The sequence below is a fragment of the Rhea americana genome, unplaced genomic scaffold (genome assembly GCF_003343005.1).
Source record: "Rhea americana isolate MKP2758 unplaced genomic scaffold, rheAme1 scaffold_97, whole genome shotgun sequence".
In the NCBI taxonomy this organism is placed as follows: domain Eukaryota; kingdom Metazoa; phylum Chordata; class Aves; order Rheiformes; family Rheidae; genus Rhea; species Rhea americana.
Genome location: NW_028187166.1, coordinates 3285124 through 3305157, shown reverse-complemented (window position 1 = coordinate 3305157; position 20034 = coordinate 3285124). Strand labels below are relative to the sequence as shown.

Here is a 20034-nt window from a genome sequence, read left to right as displayed (position 1 = left end):
CCCGGGCCCGGGCGTCAGGGCCCCGGCCGCGGCCGCGGTGCCGGCTCGCGCTGCTCCGGCTCAGCGGAGACGCTTTTTCCCTAGCAAAACTGGCAGCCTGTAAAACCGTGTCAGCGTTTCAGTTTTTTCACAATTAATGAGGTGAAACATCCTCGGAAACATTTCGCTGTAATGTTTCTCCAGTAGCTGAGGCTTGCCCCGCTCTTAAATTCTTCACGCGCGCCGCTCGAGCCGAGAAAGTTTCCTTAGGACTCAGCACATTTGGACCCCCCCGGCCTCTCCCCTGCCTCCGCGGCGCTTCTCTCCGGGAAGGCTCGCCGGGGGCCGCGGCCGCAGCGCATCCCGCGCTCGCGGCTCCGGTGGGAGCTGGGCGGCGGGGGGGAAAAAAAAGGGGGGAACGGGCGGCGGAGGGACGGCCCGGGGCGCGGGGCACGGCGAGGCCGAGGCTGCGCCGGGTGGAGGCCGGGGACGCGCTGCCTCCCGACGGCGAGGGCCCGAGGACCGCGCCAGCCCCTCGCGCGCGGGGCTCTCGGGGACGGCGCCGCCGGTTCCCCGGGCTCCGGGCAGGGACGAAGGCGGCGCGCGTGTTTACGGAGAGAGACCACGGGAGAAACGAAAGACATTGTTTTTCCAAAGGATTTCTTGGCTGTAAAAGGCCTCCACCACCCCGCGGCTTCCCTGATGAAGGCCCAGCGTTAATTTGTTAAATCCACATCAAGTGCCCAGAGAACCAGTTGTTTATTTTTGCTAATTCAGCCGGCCGAGATCAAATTGGGGTTTTATTTGTTAAGGATAAACCTTAATTAATAAAAGCTATTTATTTGGTTAGAGCCGGCCGCAGCCTGAGGGTCAGATACGCCATGATCATTATTTCAAGTAAAACAAACCCAAAACGTCTCTCAACAGTTTGAAAAAACGTAGAAACTTAGAGGGCTGAATTTATTTGTCTTAGGAAGAATTTACAGCTAATTCCCTGCAGGCTATTTCAACCCTTAAATTATACCCAAGAAGAAGAAGAAGAAAAAAACCCTGCTGTTAGAGGAGGAGAAGGGAAGTAACTTGTACAGAAGATGTGATCACTTGGCTGGGGCAGGGTGGGTGAAAAATGTAAAGCTTAAAAGGTCTTTGGCAAACTGCTCCCGCATAAATGGAACGTGTGAAATAATTTAACGGCAGAAAACCGTGGCTCTGGGTCCGTGCTGCAATGGAAAATGAAGCAAATTGGAAGGGAAGTAGCCTTGACTTTTTGCAAGGGCGCTCTGAAGTCGCTTCCCTCCCGGCAAAGTCCGCGGGGCAGCGGCAGCGGAGGGGAGAGGATATTTGTCACCCTCGCGGTCACCCACGAAAGGAGGGGGATTTTGCAGCATCCGCCGGGGAGGAGAGGGCTTTCCCGCCGCCGGGATGCCGCCGGGCAGGCGGCCGGCCGAGGGCAGCTCGCCCCGCGGCGGGAAGCTCCGGCCGCCGAGGAGCGGGGCGGGAGACCGGGAGAGCGGGACGTTGCGGCCCCCGGAGCGCAGGCTCGCGGGCGGCCGGCGGCGTTCCCAACGCCGGCAGCGCCTGGTCGGGCCGGAGCGCAGCTGCACCGAGGGCGTTTATCGCTCGCTAATGGAGGTCGTAAGTCAAATCTGAAGCCTCGGTGGAAATCCAGTGAGAATTACCTATTTACAACACCCGCCTGCTGGCTGCACGGGAGGCGTCCAAGACCTGCCAGTTTGAGGCCCTCCCTTGGCAAGGAGACGAGCCGCAGCCCGGCAAGCGATTCCCGCAGAAAAGCCGTGAAAGCGCGGAGAAAAAGGGCAAGAGCCGGAGAGGCGGGCTCGGCTCGCGCGCCGCTCAATCAGCACGGCTCTGACCCAGCGGCGCTGGTCCATCGCCGTYGCAAATGGTGCAAGACCGGGCGCTCCCCCCCCCAGCTTCCCCCGACGCGGGGCGGTTTTCCTACAAGCGCACGGCCCGGACTTGATCGCGTCGATGCTCCCGGCCCAGCCGGCACGGAGGGGCCCTTCGGGGCTCGGTGCATGGCCCTCGCCCGCCCGCGAGCCCCGGGGAGGCAGCGCTGCCCGGGGTCGGGCATCGCCGCGGGGGACCCGGCGACGTCCGAGCCRCCTCCAGCACCCCGGGGCGCACGGGCACCGCAGCCCCAGCTGCTGATTGACCCCCCAAATTACAACTGAGAGACGCAAAGGCTCAAGTTTTTTCCATAGCTGCCCCGAGCAGGTCCTTCACGGGGCAAAAGAAACACGGTGCCGAGCTATTTTTGACTTCAGTTAAGAAGTCTTATTCTTGGAGAACCATCGGGGAGGGGAAACGCTTTCCCGTGCCTCCGCTGGAAGCAACCGCTGCAGCGGCTGCGGCCCGACCCGGCTGCRGCCGTTCGTTTTCGCGCCGCTGGTTTCTGTTAAGGTGTCTTTTCACGGAAGCTTTGCACGCCGTAAACCTGTCAGGCGGGCGCCGCCGGCAGCGAGCGCGGCGTTTCCCCGGTCCCGCAACGCCGCGGCGCGGGGAGGGCGCCGGTGCGTGAGCCGACGGGGAGGAGACGCGGCTTCGTTACCCCGTCCCGTCCTCGAGCAAGCGAGAGGGGCCGGCACGTGGAGCTGGGCACCGAGCTGCCTCCGGGCGAGAAACCAGCTGAGACGCCGCGGGGGACTCGGCGGGGAGCCGGGAGCCCCGCTGGGACGCGGCTATTTTTCCGGGAGCGTTTGGGGAAGGGTTTTGGCAGCTGGCAGCAGCCTCTGAGAGGTCCCCTGCAAGGTCCYGCGCGGTCTTGTGGTTCGGGAGCAGGATCTCCCTCGAACGCGCCGGGGGCTCGGCAGAGCACGCCGGAGCCGGGCAGCCCCGGCGCCGCAGGGACCCCGCCGCACGCGCTCCTGCTCCCGCTCCCGCTCGGCCCCGGCGCGGCTCGGCACCGCTGCTCCGGCGCGCAGCCTGCCTCTCTCCTGCTGCCGTCCGCGTCCCTTTAGCCGCTGCCTTCGCCGGTTCGGGGAGATAAAAAGCGGCCGGAGATGGGACCGGAGCCCACGGAGCCAGTCTGAGGGTTAATTTAAGACAATCTTTTCACCTCATCCTTTCTTTCAGCTAAATTAAGGCGGATGAGAGAAGCCATCGCTTATGGAAAAAGTCTTATAGCCAGATTTTAAATCGTGATGAAACCAAGTGAGGGTTATAAATGTTATTTATATATTTAAAAGGGTTCTGTTGAAATCATTCCTACAAAYGAGTTCAGTGGGGGACAGAAGGTGCCCTTGGTGGTCGCCTGTCCTGAACCCAGCCCCATGCTGCAATTTCYCCCGGAGCTCTGCAGGGCGGTCATAAACCCTCAAGGAAACCTCTCTCGCCCTATTAAATTTTGCAGGCCTTTCCCAGCACGGATGGTTCCCGTTTGGATCCCAGGTTCCTGGAAGGCTCAGGGACAACCATGACTTGACTTTTGTATTTTAATCCAGCAGCTCGTTAGCTTGCTGAAGGAAAACAGGACCAAAAAAGGAGCTTAACTAAAAGGGGCAACTGGAAAGCAGAGACTGGCAGAACATTTGAAACTGCAGAAACCCGGGCTGGAGGGAATTCGCGGAATTTTATTTGTGAGCCTTTAGGCATGAACCGCGGTGAAGGGCAGCCTGTGGTCTGCAGGGAACGGGCAGCCTCAAATCGGCACGTAGTTCAGACCCGGCGCTGTTCATGCATCCTTCCCCCACCAAGAGCGCCCACGTCCCAAACGCAAAAGCACCGTCCGTTACCGGCCTGGGGAGATGGCGATGGCCAGCAAAGTATCAAAAGTGCCTGGGGTTTGAAGACCAAAGAGGAGGCTCAGGAAAAGCTTTGCCCAGCTCTAACGGCTGAAGTGAGGCCATGGGAGCCAGACAGAGCTGCTTTTCTTCCCAGCCATCTCTTCCAGTCCCAGGATGCTCTCCTTGCTCCGTGGTCCCAGCAGCTTGGCCCCACCACGGCTAAAATGGTGCAGCGCCCAGGTGGGCACCCACGGATAGGACACGGGGCAGACGGCAGCGTCCAGGTTGGGCTGCCACATCCCCACGTGGGCCAGTGCCTCCTCCCCGCGTGATGCGTAGGCCCTTAATGGGTCATGGTGTTCAAGGCACCCAGCGTTCCCAGGCTCTGGCACAGATCCTCTCTAGAGAGGCAATCTGCTCTTTCCACAAGTCCACTGCCAATGCTGGAAATAAATTTAACCTTTGCTTCTCTGCCACTTTGGCTGCTGCTTCCCTGGGAGTGGCTCCTGTTTGGCACTAAAACGCGGCATTGGCATAGGTCAGCAATGCATTTGAGAAAGGTGCAAGAAACTCTGCAGCAGGTAAAAATTTGGATCCTGCTTTTGGCAGAGGTGGGATTAGTCCCCAGGATAACTTGCCCACAGGCATCTGGGTCTCTCTGCTGCTCAAGGCTCATAGCAGGATGGGATAGCCCTTGACAGTGATACACTCTGGCATAAATGGACTTTAAGGACTTGATGAAGAACTTGGTGACATTTTTATGGCTTCAGTTATTCAGAATTAAGGCCCAGGTAGGTTTTTCTGGCCCTGAAGATCTTGGAACATGRAGTTTCCTCCTAACTCAACAGTTAGATGATATCTTGAAGCAGGAGAGCTAATATCCCTTCCAGTAGATTTTGTTACTTGCTCAAGTATCATCTGAAAATGCTGCACGTCTATTTAATAAGTATCAAGATAGCTCATTAGCTTACAGCTTCAGCATATTCAGGGAACAATATTACCTGCCATCAGAACCTCTAGTTTTGATACAGAGCAGAAACTCCCAATATAACCCTGCTATGAATCAGAGCAATGTCATAAAAATTCAAAATTTCAAAAAATTCAAAAAATACTTTCCCACTGGTAGGTACAGATTGGATCCAGATGCTTTATTAAGGGAAAGAATAATTAAGCAGTACCTCTACACAGAAGAAAACCAGTGAGATGTATTCCCCATGAAGGCTTTACAGGCAACTAACTGGGTATCTCAGAAGACTTCATAAATTTACCTAATCTGATAATATGAAAAGAGAAGATTAATCTCAGACTGGCTGAAAGCCCAAGATCAATACTGAAAAACCAAATTACACCCTCAGCTTCATGTTTCTGTGAGCCAACAAAGTCAGAAATGAACCCCGCGGAAGCTGAACTCCAAGTAACATGGTAGCATTGGTTCCTACCTACAAAGGGATGATTTTTCATGAGCAACTGCCTGATTACAGTCCTGTATCACCTTGCGTAGACACGCTGCAGCCAGAATTTCAGAAGCTGCTGGAGTTTGACAGCTGGGACCAAGATTTCAAAGGCTTTTTGGCTTCCAACTTCTTTTGCCATGGAAAGCTTGACCTAAACCCCTAGGAAGAGCCAAGCCCAAGGTGTATCACTGCAGAAGTGTCCTTGACAGAGGGTGGTTGTGGGATACAACTGCAGCAGTTCAGGACAAGTGCTGCTCGGCCTCGGTCAAGCCCAGGGAGACTAGTATTCGAAATCAGGCCCCGGGGAAGTTTTAATTGGACACTAAAAACCCTTAGATCTTTGCAAATTTTGATCTTAATGCTAAACTCCAGCAGATTCTGAAATAGGTTTTGATTCTCACGGTCAAAATTCATATGGTTGTATGCACATTGCTCCCTGCTCCCCATGAAATTACACATACCAGTGGATAGTATTGCTGTTAATYGAGCAGATCATTGCAGTCCTCTCAAGGAAGGCTCAAGCCTGGCCTTGCTGAGCGCGAGGAGCGCGACCCAGGCTGTYGTGCAGTGCACGCACGGGACACGGCATCAGAGGGGTGGCACATTCGCGCACAGATCTGATCCACAAGCTGCCTCTTTTGTCTTTTCCCCAGGCGAGAGTCTGAGCCCGAGCCGCGGGGCGACTAAGAGGAAGAAAAAACAGAGGAGGAACCGCACCACATTCAACAGCAGCCAGCTCCAGGCTCTGGAGAGAGTCTTTGAGAGGACACACTACCCCGATGCCTTCGTGCGAGAAGAGCTGGCGAGGAGGGTAAACCTCAGCGAGGCAAGAGTCCAGGTGAGCAAAGGTTTGTGTGGGAGAAGAAAAAACCCTCTGCCCCTGGTCTCCTTGCAAGAACAGGGACCATCCCCTCCCTCACACCAGTGTGAGCAAAATTGGGGCTGGTAGGAGGGATTTGGGGACATCTGTGCTCGCTCCTGCACCACAAGAAACAAACTCGCAAGGCCCCACTCTGTGCCCAGCCACACTAACCCCGYTCCCTCCCCTCCCAGGTCTGGTTTCAGAACCGGAGGGCCAAGTTTCGCCGAAACGAGAGGGCAATGTTGGCCAATAGATCAGCTTCACTCCTCAAATCCTACAGCCAAGAAGCAGCCATTGAACAGCCCATGGCCCCACGGCCCACTGCTCTGACCCCAGAATATCTCTCCTGGACCAGCACTTCTCCGTACAGGTAAGTCCAAGTTTTGYAGGGAGCTATGCCTTGCATAGGAAGGACAGGAGGGAGGGCATGTGCCTTGGGGCAAGTGTCTAAAGACAGCTCCCTGAGGGAACGCAGCCCTGTGCTGCTAGCGAGGACACAGGAAGTTTTAGGGGAATGAAAGAGAGATGGAGGAGCTAGAAATGAAGATGGACCGGCCAAGAAGCCCATCTGGCTTTGATTTTGGAACCTGTTTCAGTGCTGGTCCCCCAGCTATGTGTCCTCCATCAACCACAGAACAGGCTTTGTGGAAGTTCCCACTGCAGATTTTCCCTACATCCATGCATCTCAGACCAGGGGCACAGTCCTCCTGAGGGATTCACTTGGCGTCATGCTGACCCTTCCCGTATCTCAGCGCGGGGGAAGTGAAACAGGTCCCTTCTTTGGTTGCCAGCTCTGGGTGTCCTGCCATCTTGTCCAAAAGCTAGAGGCAGAACTTCCTGCCACATTTTTGGAGGGGTTTCCACATGCATTCAGTGACTTAAAAATGCTAAAATCTTGACTGCTCTTGTGAAAATGTCTTCTAACAGAGAAAAGCCAATGTGGCCTGGGAAAAGAGCAAGAAAGCTCAGGTTGTCAGCAATCCCAAAATGAATGAAGCCGATGGTGCTCTTTAGCTCCAGAGCTGCCACAGGCATTGGGCTTTTCCTTGGGCAGCACTGGAATTTCATTCCTCCCACTCTCTTTCTCTTGCAGCACTGTGCCATCCTACAGCTCAAGTGGGACCGCAACACCCACCCAAGGAGTGAATATGGCCAACAGCATCGCCAGCCTACGCCTCAAAGCCAAAGAGTTCAGCCTGCATCAGAACCAGGTGCCAACTGTGAACTGACTGGGGCAAAATACCCCTGGTGCCCTCATCCAAGATATCAGTGTGGAGCTCCTGTGCCGGTCTAGAACGAACTCAGCGTCCGCCCAACCCAAATGCCACTCATCCAGTGTCTCAGCACCTCTCCTTTCCTCTTCCCTTTTGAAGGTAGAGTCAGTCCCAGTCCAAAGTGGCACATAATTATAGACACATATGGAGCAAACTTGGTTAGAAACTTGCTTTTCCACACACCCTTATAATAAAGGCTATATATACACACACATACCCCCCGCACTCTTCGAGGATAAACACACTTGCCAAGTTAACAAGAATTTGCTTCCAAACATGGAAGGATCTTGGACTATTGGTTTTGACCAATTTGGGTATCCTGCCTGGAGAGCCAAAGAGTTATTGGGTCTTCTCCTCCCACAGGGACAACAGTCAGTGGTGGGAGGATCACGACACTGCAAGAGGCTGTTGTATAGAGCCCCCTTTCCTCTGGGCTGTCGCTGCACCGCGACTGTGCAGCAATCTGACTTGCGTTACTCAATAGCGTGGCTGAAGCACGTTCACCGATTTGTACATCACCAGACTGCAATGCTTGAGAGAGACTTTTACAAGCCAATGATGCCCCCTCTGCAGTACATGTCCTTGGCTGTCCCCCTGCACCACACTGCCTGCATTTAGGAGCTACCTGTGTCAGCACAGAGCAGTGCTGTCAGGCTTTACCTGTTCCCAGAGAGGCGAGGACAGCTGGAGCATCTCGAAACACTCAATCCAAGTCTGTGAGCTCTCCTGCTAGCTGGGAGGGCATGATAGTGCTCCAAACAGACCCTGTTGCTCTGAGTCGATGAATTTGCCAGCGATTCTGCAGAGCCCCAGGTCATTGAACCGTCCCAGGGAAAGAGAAAATTGGAAAAAGCTGTTGGTTTCAGCTGAGTAGGCGGCTCCCAGCACTTCGTGCCAACGGCAAAGCAGGCTTCGTCTTCCGGAGGCACAGCCTCCCCTTCGGCAGCTCCACAGATGTGTTTAGGAGTCTGGGGCTGGCAACTCCATGTTTTTTTTTTTATTATTATTATTATTATTCCAGAAAGGAAATGGCTTCCCCATTCCCCACCCCACCACATAGCTGAACGAAGGGGCTCTTGATTGCAAGGTGGGATGTGGGCACTTGGGATCAGCACAGGGCCTGGGAGAGCCCTTGGTGCCCTGCTCTGGTGGGAAAGGTTTAAAATAGCCATGCTAGGGAAAGGGACCTGGACCGAGGGCCCTCAAGAGTTTCCCACCATATGGGCAACCTCACCCCAGTTACACCACCCAGTCCTGTATCCCACACACATAGGGCTCAGCTGCAGAGAGAAGAGCCCTCAGMCTCCATCCATTCTTGGCCCTTCTGCTGAGGTTGCAACCCTCTGCTTCACCCAAACAACACCTGCTTGGATTGGGGAATTTACCCAAAACTGGAGGCCATTTCGCTGAGCTGAGATGCAGAGACTCATGCGTTTCAGCAGCTGAGGGGCCTGGCCCCTTGGGTGCTGCTGCCAGCAGTGCCACCCTGGGCTGCCCCAACCTCCACTCCCATCTCACTAGCACGAGGGGCCAGGGGCAGAGATGGGAGAGGAGCATGCGGCCCCTCCACTGTGGGCTGAAGCTGTGCCTGGGCGGTCACACAGCCCCCAACACCAGGCTTTGCTGCTCCACTGAATGCAAACTCATCACGGTCAGGAGCAGAGCTCTCCTCCCCAAGTACTGTGACCAGAGGGGATGCAATGGACACTGCCCATCCAATCTAGGTAGAAAAAACATCTTAAATACTCACACTGTACCCCTCACCCCTGTTTCTGGGGCTGGTTATTCTCCTGGCTCTACTGAGTTGGACTGGAATGGGGAGGAAAGGGGAGATGAAGAACCCCAGAGAGCTGCAACCACAGCGAGACACGACGCAGAGACCTCACAACAGCCAAGATGCACCAAGCTGGGGAAGAAACAGAGTCACTGCAGATCAAAACATTCTCCATGAGAAACTCCACTTGGGGCAGGAGGAGGGGAATGCAGGGGTTCCTATTCCCATGGAAAGCACAGGGCTCTTTTTTCACTTACACAAGATGAAACCACAGGGATATAAATGTCATTGCCTCTTTGAGAGCATTAATGAAAATAAACCCATTTAATAGTTTGCAGATGCCATTTCTGTAAACCTAAAAAAAGCAGGGAATAAATATTTCTTCACTAAGTATCTATATGTATATATATTTGAAAACATTCACGCCTAATCTTAGGGCCTCTCTTTTGCCATGCTCTTGGCAACTTATCACAGATTGTCAGTGTCAAAGTCTCGCAGAGATGAGACACAAATTGCACCCATGGAAGGATATCAGGATGGAGGGATTATTGTAATGTAAGCTCACTCCCTCTCCTTTTTTATTTGTACATTGCAATTACTTGTAACAAGATCCATGATGGATTTTTTTTTTTTTTGCATGTCTATGTTTTGGAAATTTTTGTAAGGTTTTTTGTAAAAACAACTCTTGTGAAATAATGGAGGAATAAATATTTTACTGAGTAGAGATGTGTCTGCGCACACAACAGGGACGTGGCCTTTCCCTTGCTGGCTGCAGCTAGGATGATTTCCCCACCTGCCCCAGACGAGCATGGGTGGCATGGACAGGGGCGATCGACTGCTCCTGGGTGAGGATTAGCAAAGCCGGCCACCTTCCTGCCTGCAATGAGTCCGGCCAAGAGTTTATTTCCCCCYACCCTCGACTACTATTCCTTGCATTAGAGGAAGGTTTCTAGTAGGGCTTTGAGGGGATGGGAGGGAGACATCCAGGCTGCCTTTGCAAATATGGTTCCTTGCATCATTCCTGCCCCCACTCCCTAGGGCCTGCCCCAAGGACCCGTCTCCAGCGCTGTTCCCTGGCCGGGCAAGCCAGGATCTGCACTGAGCCTCTGCTAGCCGAGCCAGGTCGGAGCAGAGGGACTGCATTGCCGCAGCCAAATTTATGGGCATTCTTCAGGCTCAGAGACCTGGAGCTGACGTTCAGAGGGGATGGAAATTTGCCTCGAGGGGCGCAGAAAACTGCCTGACGAAGGCCCCATGTTGCAGTTAATTGCAGGGCCTTGCCAGATTCATATGATTCCATTACAGGGTCATGAATATGGGATATGGAGGGGAGTGTTAGAGAAGAGGGCTCAGTTTGCTTTGCCCCTTTGCAATGCCCCTGTTTGAAGGGGGTGTTGGAGCTCAGAGCCTGCCCCACGCCAGTCGCACAGGGCTGCCCAGTTCCTGTGATGGGGGAACGCACTGTGCTCACTCTGCCATGATTCCCAGCCCCTCCCATTTCATAGCCAGGGAGCTCGTGCTAACACAGGCACCACATGCTGGGGGCTGCTATGTGTCCAGTTTTGCACACCATCTCTGGRACCAGTACCTGGAGAGCAGCATCCCCATTCCCACCCAGAGCATCTCCCTTCCTGGTACACAGACCTATACAGCCAGCTTTAGCACCAGCATCTATTCACCAAGATGAGACCAGAATTTAAGCACCCTCTGTCTCTGGGGCAGAGCAGTTTAGGCTGCGGGGCCACTTTATCCTGTGAAGTTCCAGCAGCAAGGGAACAGGTTGAGACGGGACAGGGCCAGGAGCAGGCTGCAGAGCCCTTTAGCACTACMTTACCAGGTCAAATTCAGCATCGTAAATGGGACTGAGACCACTGACTAGGCTTCACAGCCATCGGGGCAGGCTGGCTGTTGCACGAGTCTCTTCCTCCTGGAATGAACACTCATGGCAGAGACCACTAGAAAATTATAGTAAGACTTGGGGAACTATAAACGGACAACACGGAGGGCCTACGCCTGCTGCAGGAGCTGGAGGCACCTGAGAAACAGAGCTGGGTCTCTAGCACTGTCACTGCAGCCATGTCCCGGCAGTCAGGCTGACACTGGGCTTGGCATGTGAACGGGGAACAAAGTAATACTTGGGCACCTTGGAGGCCTTATCCTCCAGGCGTCTCCAGGAACCAAGCTATCGGGAAACAGGAAGGAAAGTCAGGTTCTGCATGAATAACGAGGTAAGAAGTGAAAAACAAAAGGATGGAAATAACCAACCAGCTTCTGGATYGGTGAGGGCTTCCCAAGGAGCCAAAGCCCACCGCACAGAGTGGGCACAGGGCATTCGGTCAACACGGAAGGAAAGCGGTGACGAGGCGAAGYCTGGCAGCCAAAGACAACATTATCTGCAAAGAACTCCAGGACCTCACCGTGCTTGAGCTACAAAACAGCAGAGGAAATGCAATGCCGAAAGGTATGAAGAAATACGCAGGGAAAAAAAAGCCTGACCCTTGCTGCCATTTCCTCGCAGGGAAGTGGGACCATCGGGCCGTTGCGGAGCTCAGCAGCTGTCAAACAACGGATTGAGTGGCAGGAATTATGAGGAGAGGATGAGAAAATTAGACAGAACTCRTCCTTACAATGGCCATAGAAACCTGCAGCACAACAAAAGGCTGAAATCCATTGCTCCAGGATGTTGTGGAGATCAAAGATATGAAGTGGATTCAAAGAGGGTTAGAACTTAACGGTGGGTGGATTTCTGTGTCAGTAAAAAACAGCAGAGATTAAACTGTGTGTGCAGAAAATTGCTATCCTGCTGAGTTCCAGAAGCAGGGAGGATTCATGTGGCAAAGGACACCCTATATTTACCTTATTTCTTATACCTTCCTCAGTTTTCCGTTGCTTCTCACTGCTGGCGGGAGGTTAAGCAGTCCCAGGCCAGCGCATCCCTATGAGCTCTGGACAGAGAGTTCCCATTGTCCAGAGCAGCTCAGGCCAGTGCAGATCCCCCCAAAATAGCTTTTTAAAAGCATTTTCTCATCTCCAGCTCACCTCCATYATTTCCCAGTTATTTGTGTGAGAATTTGGCTTCGTCCCTCTTCCACTCAGCCACATCCCAGCCATGCAGCCACCAGTACCACTTTGTCCCTCAGGCACCAGTATAGCTGCTACTGCAAGGCTGAACAGCAATGTGGCCAGCAGACCCCACTCAAACCAACCTTTGGGGTATTGCTTATAAGACTTCTGTGTCACCCTCCTCCTCCCCAACCCATCCTAAATTCCCTCTAGAGATGCAGGAAAACTGTAGCTCCTCTCATGCTTTCAGAAGAGCTCTGCTCCCAAGAGAGCTCATGGGTTCCARTGCCTCACAACAAGAGCCTCCATACTGCCACTCGCTGATGGCCTTCATGGCATATRGACCCTGTTGGACCACACAGTTGAAGAAGGATCCTTACAGTGACACATCCCCACTTTCCCCAGAGATGACTGAGACACATCACGTTTCATCCCATGTGCTGTTTCTGGCACAGCCACTCAATTGGGCATCATTCCAGGCCCACTAACGGCCTGCGCTTTTGTACACCTTTCCAATCCATTCTTCAGTTCAAGGGGAGGAAAACCAGCACATGGACACACTATAAAAACCTTGAAAGAAGCACAAATCTCCATGTTGCAGCTACAAAGCTCTTTGTGGCCTCCAGTGCCAGACAAACAGCTCTGGGGGCAGTGGGCAACTCCCGGACCAAGGGAAAGGAGAAAGATCTCAGCATAGTGCTTGGAGCTATGCTGGTGCTCAAAGCCATGATGATACTCAAGGTACCTGATACATGGTTTACCAACCTGATCTCCTAGGCGAGAAGCTGCTGCTGCCTCCCTCTCACCTGCTTCTGACTTTGCACTCCCCAAGCCTCCCATTACTGCCTSATTTCTGCTACTGTCTTTGGCTGTCACCCAAGAGTTCCCATCACAGACCAGTGTCCTGTAATGTGAAAGCAGGATCAGAAAATTGGGGTGTGGAAGAGAAGGTCCCCAAAGCCCTCCTGGTCAGCTCAATGAGCCATGGTCCCCATGCACCAGCAACATAACCATCGCCAACTGCTTTATGTTGCTCATGCTTTGTAACTATTTATTTACTCATTTAGTAAATAACATGTAGGTCACAATGATCATTTGCCCAGCCTTGTGCCTAACCTCAGGCAGAGGATGTCACCCAAGCAGCAGCCTCATGTCCTCAACATGTGGCCTCCTCTGGAGGACATCCAGCCCTGAGTTAAAAGTCCCTTAGAAGTGAAGAGTTTGCAAATCCCAGGGCAGATTGCTCCAGTGACTCATTACCATGAACTGCTGGAAATATGTCCCTTATTTCCTGCCTGAACTGTCCAAGCTTCAACTTTAGCTCCAGCTAGATCAGTGGGCTTCAACCCATGGGCTGCAGGCTCCCAGGACTCAATAGACTATTTCTAACTGCTCTGCAAACCAGAAGATAGACATGTACAGCAAGCTGCAGTTCACCGAACAGGGTCTGCTCTCCACAGGCAAGGGATTTGCAGCAARGAGGCTGCAAATGAAAAAGAGCTCRAAGGCACTGTGCTACTTCCTCTGGTTTTTTGGCACAGAGAGATTTTTTCCTCCAGTGAAGTGGTCTGTCATGGTGTCATTCACCACCAGAACTCACCAAAAGCTTTCTGTAGGAGAGCTGATGTCCATCCACACACCATGGCTCTGGTTTGGGGTTGGGAGGAAGCCTGCAAGAACATTGTTTGCAAATTGTGTTTCCTTCTCTGYAACATTTGCTTTTCAACCAGCTGAATCCCAAATGACAAATTTCAGCTAACAGAAGGACTTTCTAGCACCCCCATTTTTTGTTTCTGACCCCATAGCCTGATATCTGCACATGACTTTTGGACTGATGAAAAATTGAAATTTGCCCCTGCAATATTTTAAATGAAAACARTTTTGTATTGTCATCAGCATTGGCTGCCACGGCAGTGAGACAAAACAGAGCTCACATTTTCCAGCTAGCAGGGAACTACAGGGATGCCAGCCCGTTTTTTTCCCCTCCAGAATGAATTATACAGACATCTAGCGGCTAAAACATCCTCCCTTGCCGCTACTGTCGTGCTGAATCCTTCTCCCTCTGGCGGCAAGGGGAAGGCTCATAGACCCTCTGAATCTTGCTGACACCACCTACTTTTAGATGCCAGAGAAGCATATGCACATATGACAGGAACGTGTTGTCTGCTGACAGCTGGGTGCCTCCTGTCCCGGGGGATGTGACGGTCAGCCTGAGCTCTACGCTCTGTTTGTAATGAGCATCTCCACTCTGCAATTAATATTTTACTCATTGCCGCTTCAAACCCCAAAAGGAAGCAACCTGTCRGAAGTCTACAAGAAGCAGCTTGATAGTAGCTATCACTGGTGGTATAGTGCTCTGTGATAGTTTGGTAAAGAGGGAGGAGGCAAAATTCACTTTGTAGTGGTTGTTAAAAGCCAAGTAGAAACTACATGGTGACATGCAGCGTGGCTGGAAATAAGGGAGAGCTTCACATCTACCTGCTCCTCAGAGGCTGCTGGGAGCAGAGGTAAATACAAGCACCCTGTGCCTCTCTGCCTGCTCCCCTAGGAATCCGACCAGCATCTACCACCCCAAACTCCTCTGAACCCATGGGCTGATTGCACGCAGGTGTGATGGGGTCACCATGGAGGAAGCCTCAGCACCATGGAAGAGGCTGGCTGTGGGCAAGAGGAGGGTGCTTGGTGTCCCCATGCAGTGGGCCCTCCCAGCCATGTCGGCTGCCACACGAGGGTGCTGCAACATCACTCATAGGAGCAGGATGTCTGCAGGGTGTCTTGCAGACTTGGGGTGCTGGGGTTCATCCAGTAGGCCTTCAAGGGGATGCAGGTATTCGTGGGGACTCAGGGGTGCAGAGCCCAGACACACTCTCACTCTATTTTACCTATTTTTCCTCCCAAGGAAAGGGAGAGGTGCAGGTAGCAGCAAGGTTAGGGGGGAGAAAAAAAMCCCACCTTCTCTCATTCCTCCTTTCCAACTAGCAAAGTTTGGGAGATCCCCCCAGCCCAAACATCTGGCCACAAACATCTGGAGACCCTCCACCACCAATGTGCCCAGACCATCAYGTCATTCTGCTCCACATCTGTCCCAAGGATCCAGGGATCCTTTGTCCAGGAAAAGGATCTCCCTTCCCCAGGAAAACCTCTGCTGCATGCTCAGTCACAGACCAGCACTGCCTGCCAGGGGTTGGTGCTGACCCAAGTGCCATGGGATGTGAGAGCACTCAGGGACAGCAGTGCACAGCCYGCATTTCAGCCCACGACTGAGCTTGCACCCTGGCAGGAGCTGCTGAGAGTACTTCATCCCCAGGCCACCTTCATCACCGCTGGGCAGAAGGGAACATTGCAAACAGGGCAGATCTCGCAGTCCAGCTCCAGAGGTAAGTAGGGTAAAGCCCAGTGGATAAAGTTCTTCATGTGCCAACTTCACCCTTGTAAAGGCTAGATACAAGCAGGGAAACGTTGTTGTTTTGTCCAGGCGATTAACCTCTGGAACATYCACACTCAAAGAGTTGGTCCTTCTTGGGATACTTGGGTCCTTCTACCTATGTTTTACAAGAGTACTCCTGAAGAGGAATAAATGGATTTGCACAGCAAAACTCTGCCATACTAAATGGAAAAGCCTCACATTTTCTAGAGGAAATAGGAGATATTTGGAGAGCRGAAAAGGTTGTGTGGTTTGCCATGAGGAAATATCTAAGAGGAGAGCTTGGTCCCAGATCTTATGAGGGAAAAGGTCTGGATTAACAGGATAGATCTGTGGAGCCCTGTACACCATACAGGCAGAGGTAAGCCCAAAACAGAGGTGTAGGAAGAATCCTGGTGCTGAACGGGATGGAAGCGGGTGGGAGGGGAAAGTGGTTTTGGAGGAGGAAAACCAGCAAGGTGCCAACAACTGCAGAGACCTTTGGTTTGGGAGGATGGAAGGGAAGACGTGCAGGCAGTCACACTCAAAACTTTGTAGTTCTGTGGCTCCAGTGGGTTTTGCAGTGTTACCGTTTTAGTTTGAAAACTAAATTGCTGGGACACGTAATGCACACACCACAACTCATGCAGACTGCCAGATGCAACCACTATCCCAGCTCTGAGAGAGCTGTAAGAGATGCCAGCCAGCCACATCCTCCCCCTGTACAAAGGCTGGAGCAGGAATTTAGGTGCTCCGCTAGGTTGTGTGTTATTCAGGAAATACAGTGTACTAAGATGCAAATGCACAAAACCAGATGGACAAGGAAGGCTAGTAACAGCTACTGTGCATRGCCTTGCATACAGCACATGGAAACACTGCTGAGTCAAGGCACTCTCTGGAAGAGATTTGTGGCGTAAGCAGGGAATGCCTTGCTGCTTTGAATCCTGCTCTTTTCAGAGGAGAAGAGCTTCGCATGCACTTGTGAATAAGCCCAATCTCCTTGGGGGAGGGAGAAAGATCTCCAGCTCCATCAGCTCTCTCTCCTCTTCTCACCAAGTCCTAGGTATCAAGTCTACTGGCTGCCCCTGCCAAGCCAGCACCAGCTTTCCAGGGAATGCTTTTAACTCATCACTTCCACCTGCACACAACCACCATCACCTGCTGTACCATGGGGGTGGGGGGTGGAAAGCCAGCTGACTCTTTCCAATTCTGTCTTGGGAGAGCTCTTGGTAACTCTTGGGGCTGATCAGGCAGCCTAATTAAGGGTCAGGCTCTGTCCTGCCTCCCACAAACCTCCATAACATTTCAAAATAAGCACAATGGTTGGGCCTTTCTGAAGTTTGCCTTGTGGACTTTTTCTGTTTGTTTTTTTGGAGCTGGGAGAGTTCACATTCCCAAGCTTTTCCCTGCAGCCAGTACAGCAGGGTTTATTTTTTTAATAAAAAGAAAAAAAACGAAGAAGAAAGCAGAGCTTTGCATGTAATCTCAGCTTCCCTGAGCAGGGCTTCAGCCCCAAGCACTGAAAAGGGATTTTTGAGGAGGCTGAAGGAACTGGCACCTCTGTSGGCTGGAGTTTTCTCTGGCCCAGCTTTTTCCTTTCCATCCCAAAGTCTCAATTTCAGCTTCACCTCTAAACACARCAACATGCAACATGTACTGGAGAGAGTCCATTTTATAAAGCTGTCTCCTTTCTTAACTGAAAGCAAAAAACACTGAGTAAAAGACAAATCTTCCAAGTGGAGCCATTTTATCCATCTCAATCAGCTAATGCACAGAGATGGATCATCACCTCCCAAACATGAATGTTTTAAGAAAATAGTGGGAAAACTGGTAAATGAGGTTTCTACAAGGAAAAGGATGGGGCTGCTGACTTCAAAAATATGAGAGACTCCTTTGCAAGTTGCAAGTGCAGGAAGGAGAGCAACCATGTCTTACCTGAACCTCTCCAGCCCTCCAGGATTTAAGCACCATCTTGGCTCTGCAGGGAAGAAATTCCTGGCTGACCACCAGCAAGGTGTGAAGAATACTTCCTCAGAGAAAAACATCTCATGCTGAGAGCCTGCTTCTAGGGAACCRGGGCAGGAGGGAGTCAGGTGAACTCCAAACTCTGTGACAACCTGCTACTCTGGAAAGCAAAGCCAAGCACAGCTTCTTTGCAACTCCTGTTTCCCAACTCTGCTATACTGAAAGGATCAGCATACCTGTAAGGTCATGCACACTTGGAAAAGAGCTCCTCTGAAGGGCAAATGGGCTCAGAGCAAAGTGCTGACTCTTTTGGGAGTCCTGGGGCACTCTAAGTTCTGCAGTGGGTTTTAGCTAAGCATTCACAGCTGGTGAGCTGTCACACTGAGGCCGGGGCTGGCCCCAGCTGCTGCCCAGCTGCATCAGCTGCTCCCAAAGGAAGGATATATCACAGTACAATAATTTGTTTTTATTGGGAATATTTGCTTCCTGCCACCAGGATGCATATGCAGCAGCAGAGAAATATACAGAGGTTCGAGACCTTGTTCACCATGTGAGGCAAAAAAAAAAAGGCTTGTTAAAAAGGGTATTATCCAGACATCTGTTGAGTTGAGACAGTGTAAATGAGAAGCAGCCAAAAGCAAACTGCTGAGCCTGCAGTACTCCTTACCTTCAGTGCAAGGTGGACCTGCTTCCTCTGGAGGACAGCAGAGCACTCAGCTCCAAACCTGACCCAAGAGTTTAGTCTGAGGCCCCATCTACCATACAATTAGGAGTTACTGCACAGAAGCTGCTACCCCAGCTGCACAAGTGTTCAAAAGCATCAGATGTGATGTCCTAAAATCCAAGTTTTACCCCTTGGTTTATTCAGACAGGTGCTCAGCGAGATCTTGATAAGAGCATCTCAGAGGAAAGTTGGCTTAAGGGAAGAACTTTAGTGCTTAGGACAGGTAGAAGGGGAATCTATTTCCTGTTTGTTCTAGTTTTCCTCTGTGATTTTAGTAAAACCTTCTGACTTGCCCTCAGAGGAAGGAGGAGGCATTGAACAACAGAGGCTTCCTACCACCTTGTCCTTTAAAGGGGTGCTCCATTGCGTGCTGCTGTTTGCTGGACCAGCTCTTAGCACTTCAGGACAGCTGCACAGCAGAAATGCTTAGGAGTGTTTGTTATCCTGCAATATAGAGGCTGGTCCCAGCCTCTATTCTCCAACACAGCTGCTTTCACACGACACCACAGAACAGTGGTATCCTCCTCCTGCAGGGGTACAGCTTTGGGAGAACATTCAAAGCCACTCTACTTGTTTCCAGAGCTTTCTGCAAAAACCCACTAATCCATGCTGCACACGGCTTGGCAGCAGTGGACAGCAGGAAACAGCTGAAAGAAAACACCCCCAAAGCGGTCACGGCACATTCCCTGAATAGCAAAAGGCCAATCTGCAGCCAGAGAAATGCTGCAAACAGAAGAGGAAATCTCTTGCCTGCCCAGAAGCATTTTCAAGCATTACAGGCATGTGGATGCACATATCACTCTTGGGAGTAWGCTTTGTATGCATACTGCAAAATCTCTGTTTTGTGTGAGCATCTCTATGTTTCCAGGTGCAGTCCCTTGAGCTTTGTATGTGGGTACAGCTCTCTATGGGCTAAGCAGTTTCTGCTGGCTACCTCAGGCAAATCACAGTGTTGCATCCTGCCACAATGAGCCTGAGACCAAAAGGTCAGAGCAGCCTCTTTTCCTTGTTGGCAGTCTGTGAGCAGGGCTTCACACAGAAATACATTTGTACAGTTCGTTTGCAGACCACTGATGATCACAGCCCAAGCCACAGCAAACAGAACCACATCTGCTGCTTTTTGGGACCTGCTGAAACCCTGCCACGTCCTCTGGGAGGCTTCGCTGCGATGGGCTGGCTCCTGCCTCCAGTGAGACTCCCCCAGCTCCTCCTGGAACAAAGCTGCATTTCTTGGCATGAGAAAAGAGGATGAACCGGAAGTAATGAACGCTTCTATGGCTTTACAACACCACCGCTAAGATTTAAACTTCCATATTACGCTTCCTGGCAGACACCTGCTCTGACTCTTTCTGCCTTCTCACAAGGATACAAAAACTAGTAAAACCCCTCTCTTCCCTGGAAACCAAAACTGTCCTAAAAAMCAAACGGCCAGGCAGGTCAAACAAGGCCCCAAAGCCAGGCACAAGTAGGTAGTTTTGTTTTGTAAACCTCCCTGTTACTATCATGTTGTTGACTCTCCCCTGCCCTAAGAGTTTTGCAGAGCAGCTGGGACCATTGTGGCTTTTCCATTCTGATTCACGGGGTATTATTGACCACGGGGAGAGGGCACATCTTCCCCTTCCCAGCCCTCAAACGAGGCTGGCCTATTACTCAGTGAGCCTTCTTTCCTTCAATGAAACCTCTTTCTCTAGAGACCCATACCTGTGCTTTTACCCTTCCCATCCATAGCAAGGCCAAGAGAAACTTGCCTCAGGATCCCCTTCCTGCTCCAAAGGAAGAGTTTCCCCCTT

The 20034-nt window shown here is 52.0% G+C and overlaps 1 protein-coding gene across 1 annotated transcript in view; it reads left to right on the top strand.

The window, feature by feature from the left end:
- Positions 1 to 9811, top strand: part of PRRX2 (paired related homeobox 2) — a 20804-nt gene extending 10993 nt beyond the window's left edge. The window contains exons 2-4 of the mRNA XM_085325218.1: positions 5833 to 6017; positions 6233 to 6411; positions 7135 to 9811. Coding sequence (XP_085181344.1) covers positions 5833 to 6017; positions 6233 to 6411; positions 7135 to 7270 — 500 coding nt within the window. The 3' untranslated portion in view covers positions 7271 to 9811. The remainder of the gene's footprint in view (positions 1 to 5832; positions 6018 to 6232; positions 6412 to 7134) is intronic.
- Positions 9812 to 20034: the final 10223 nt, after the last annotated feature.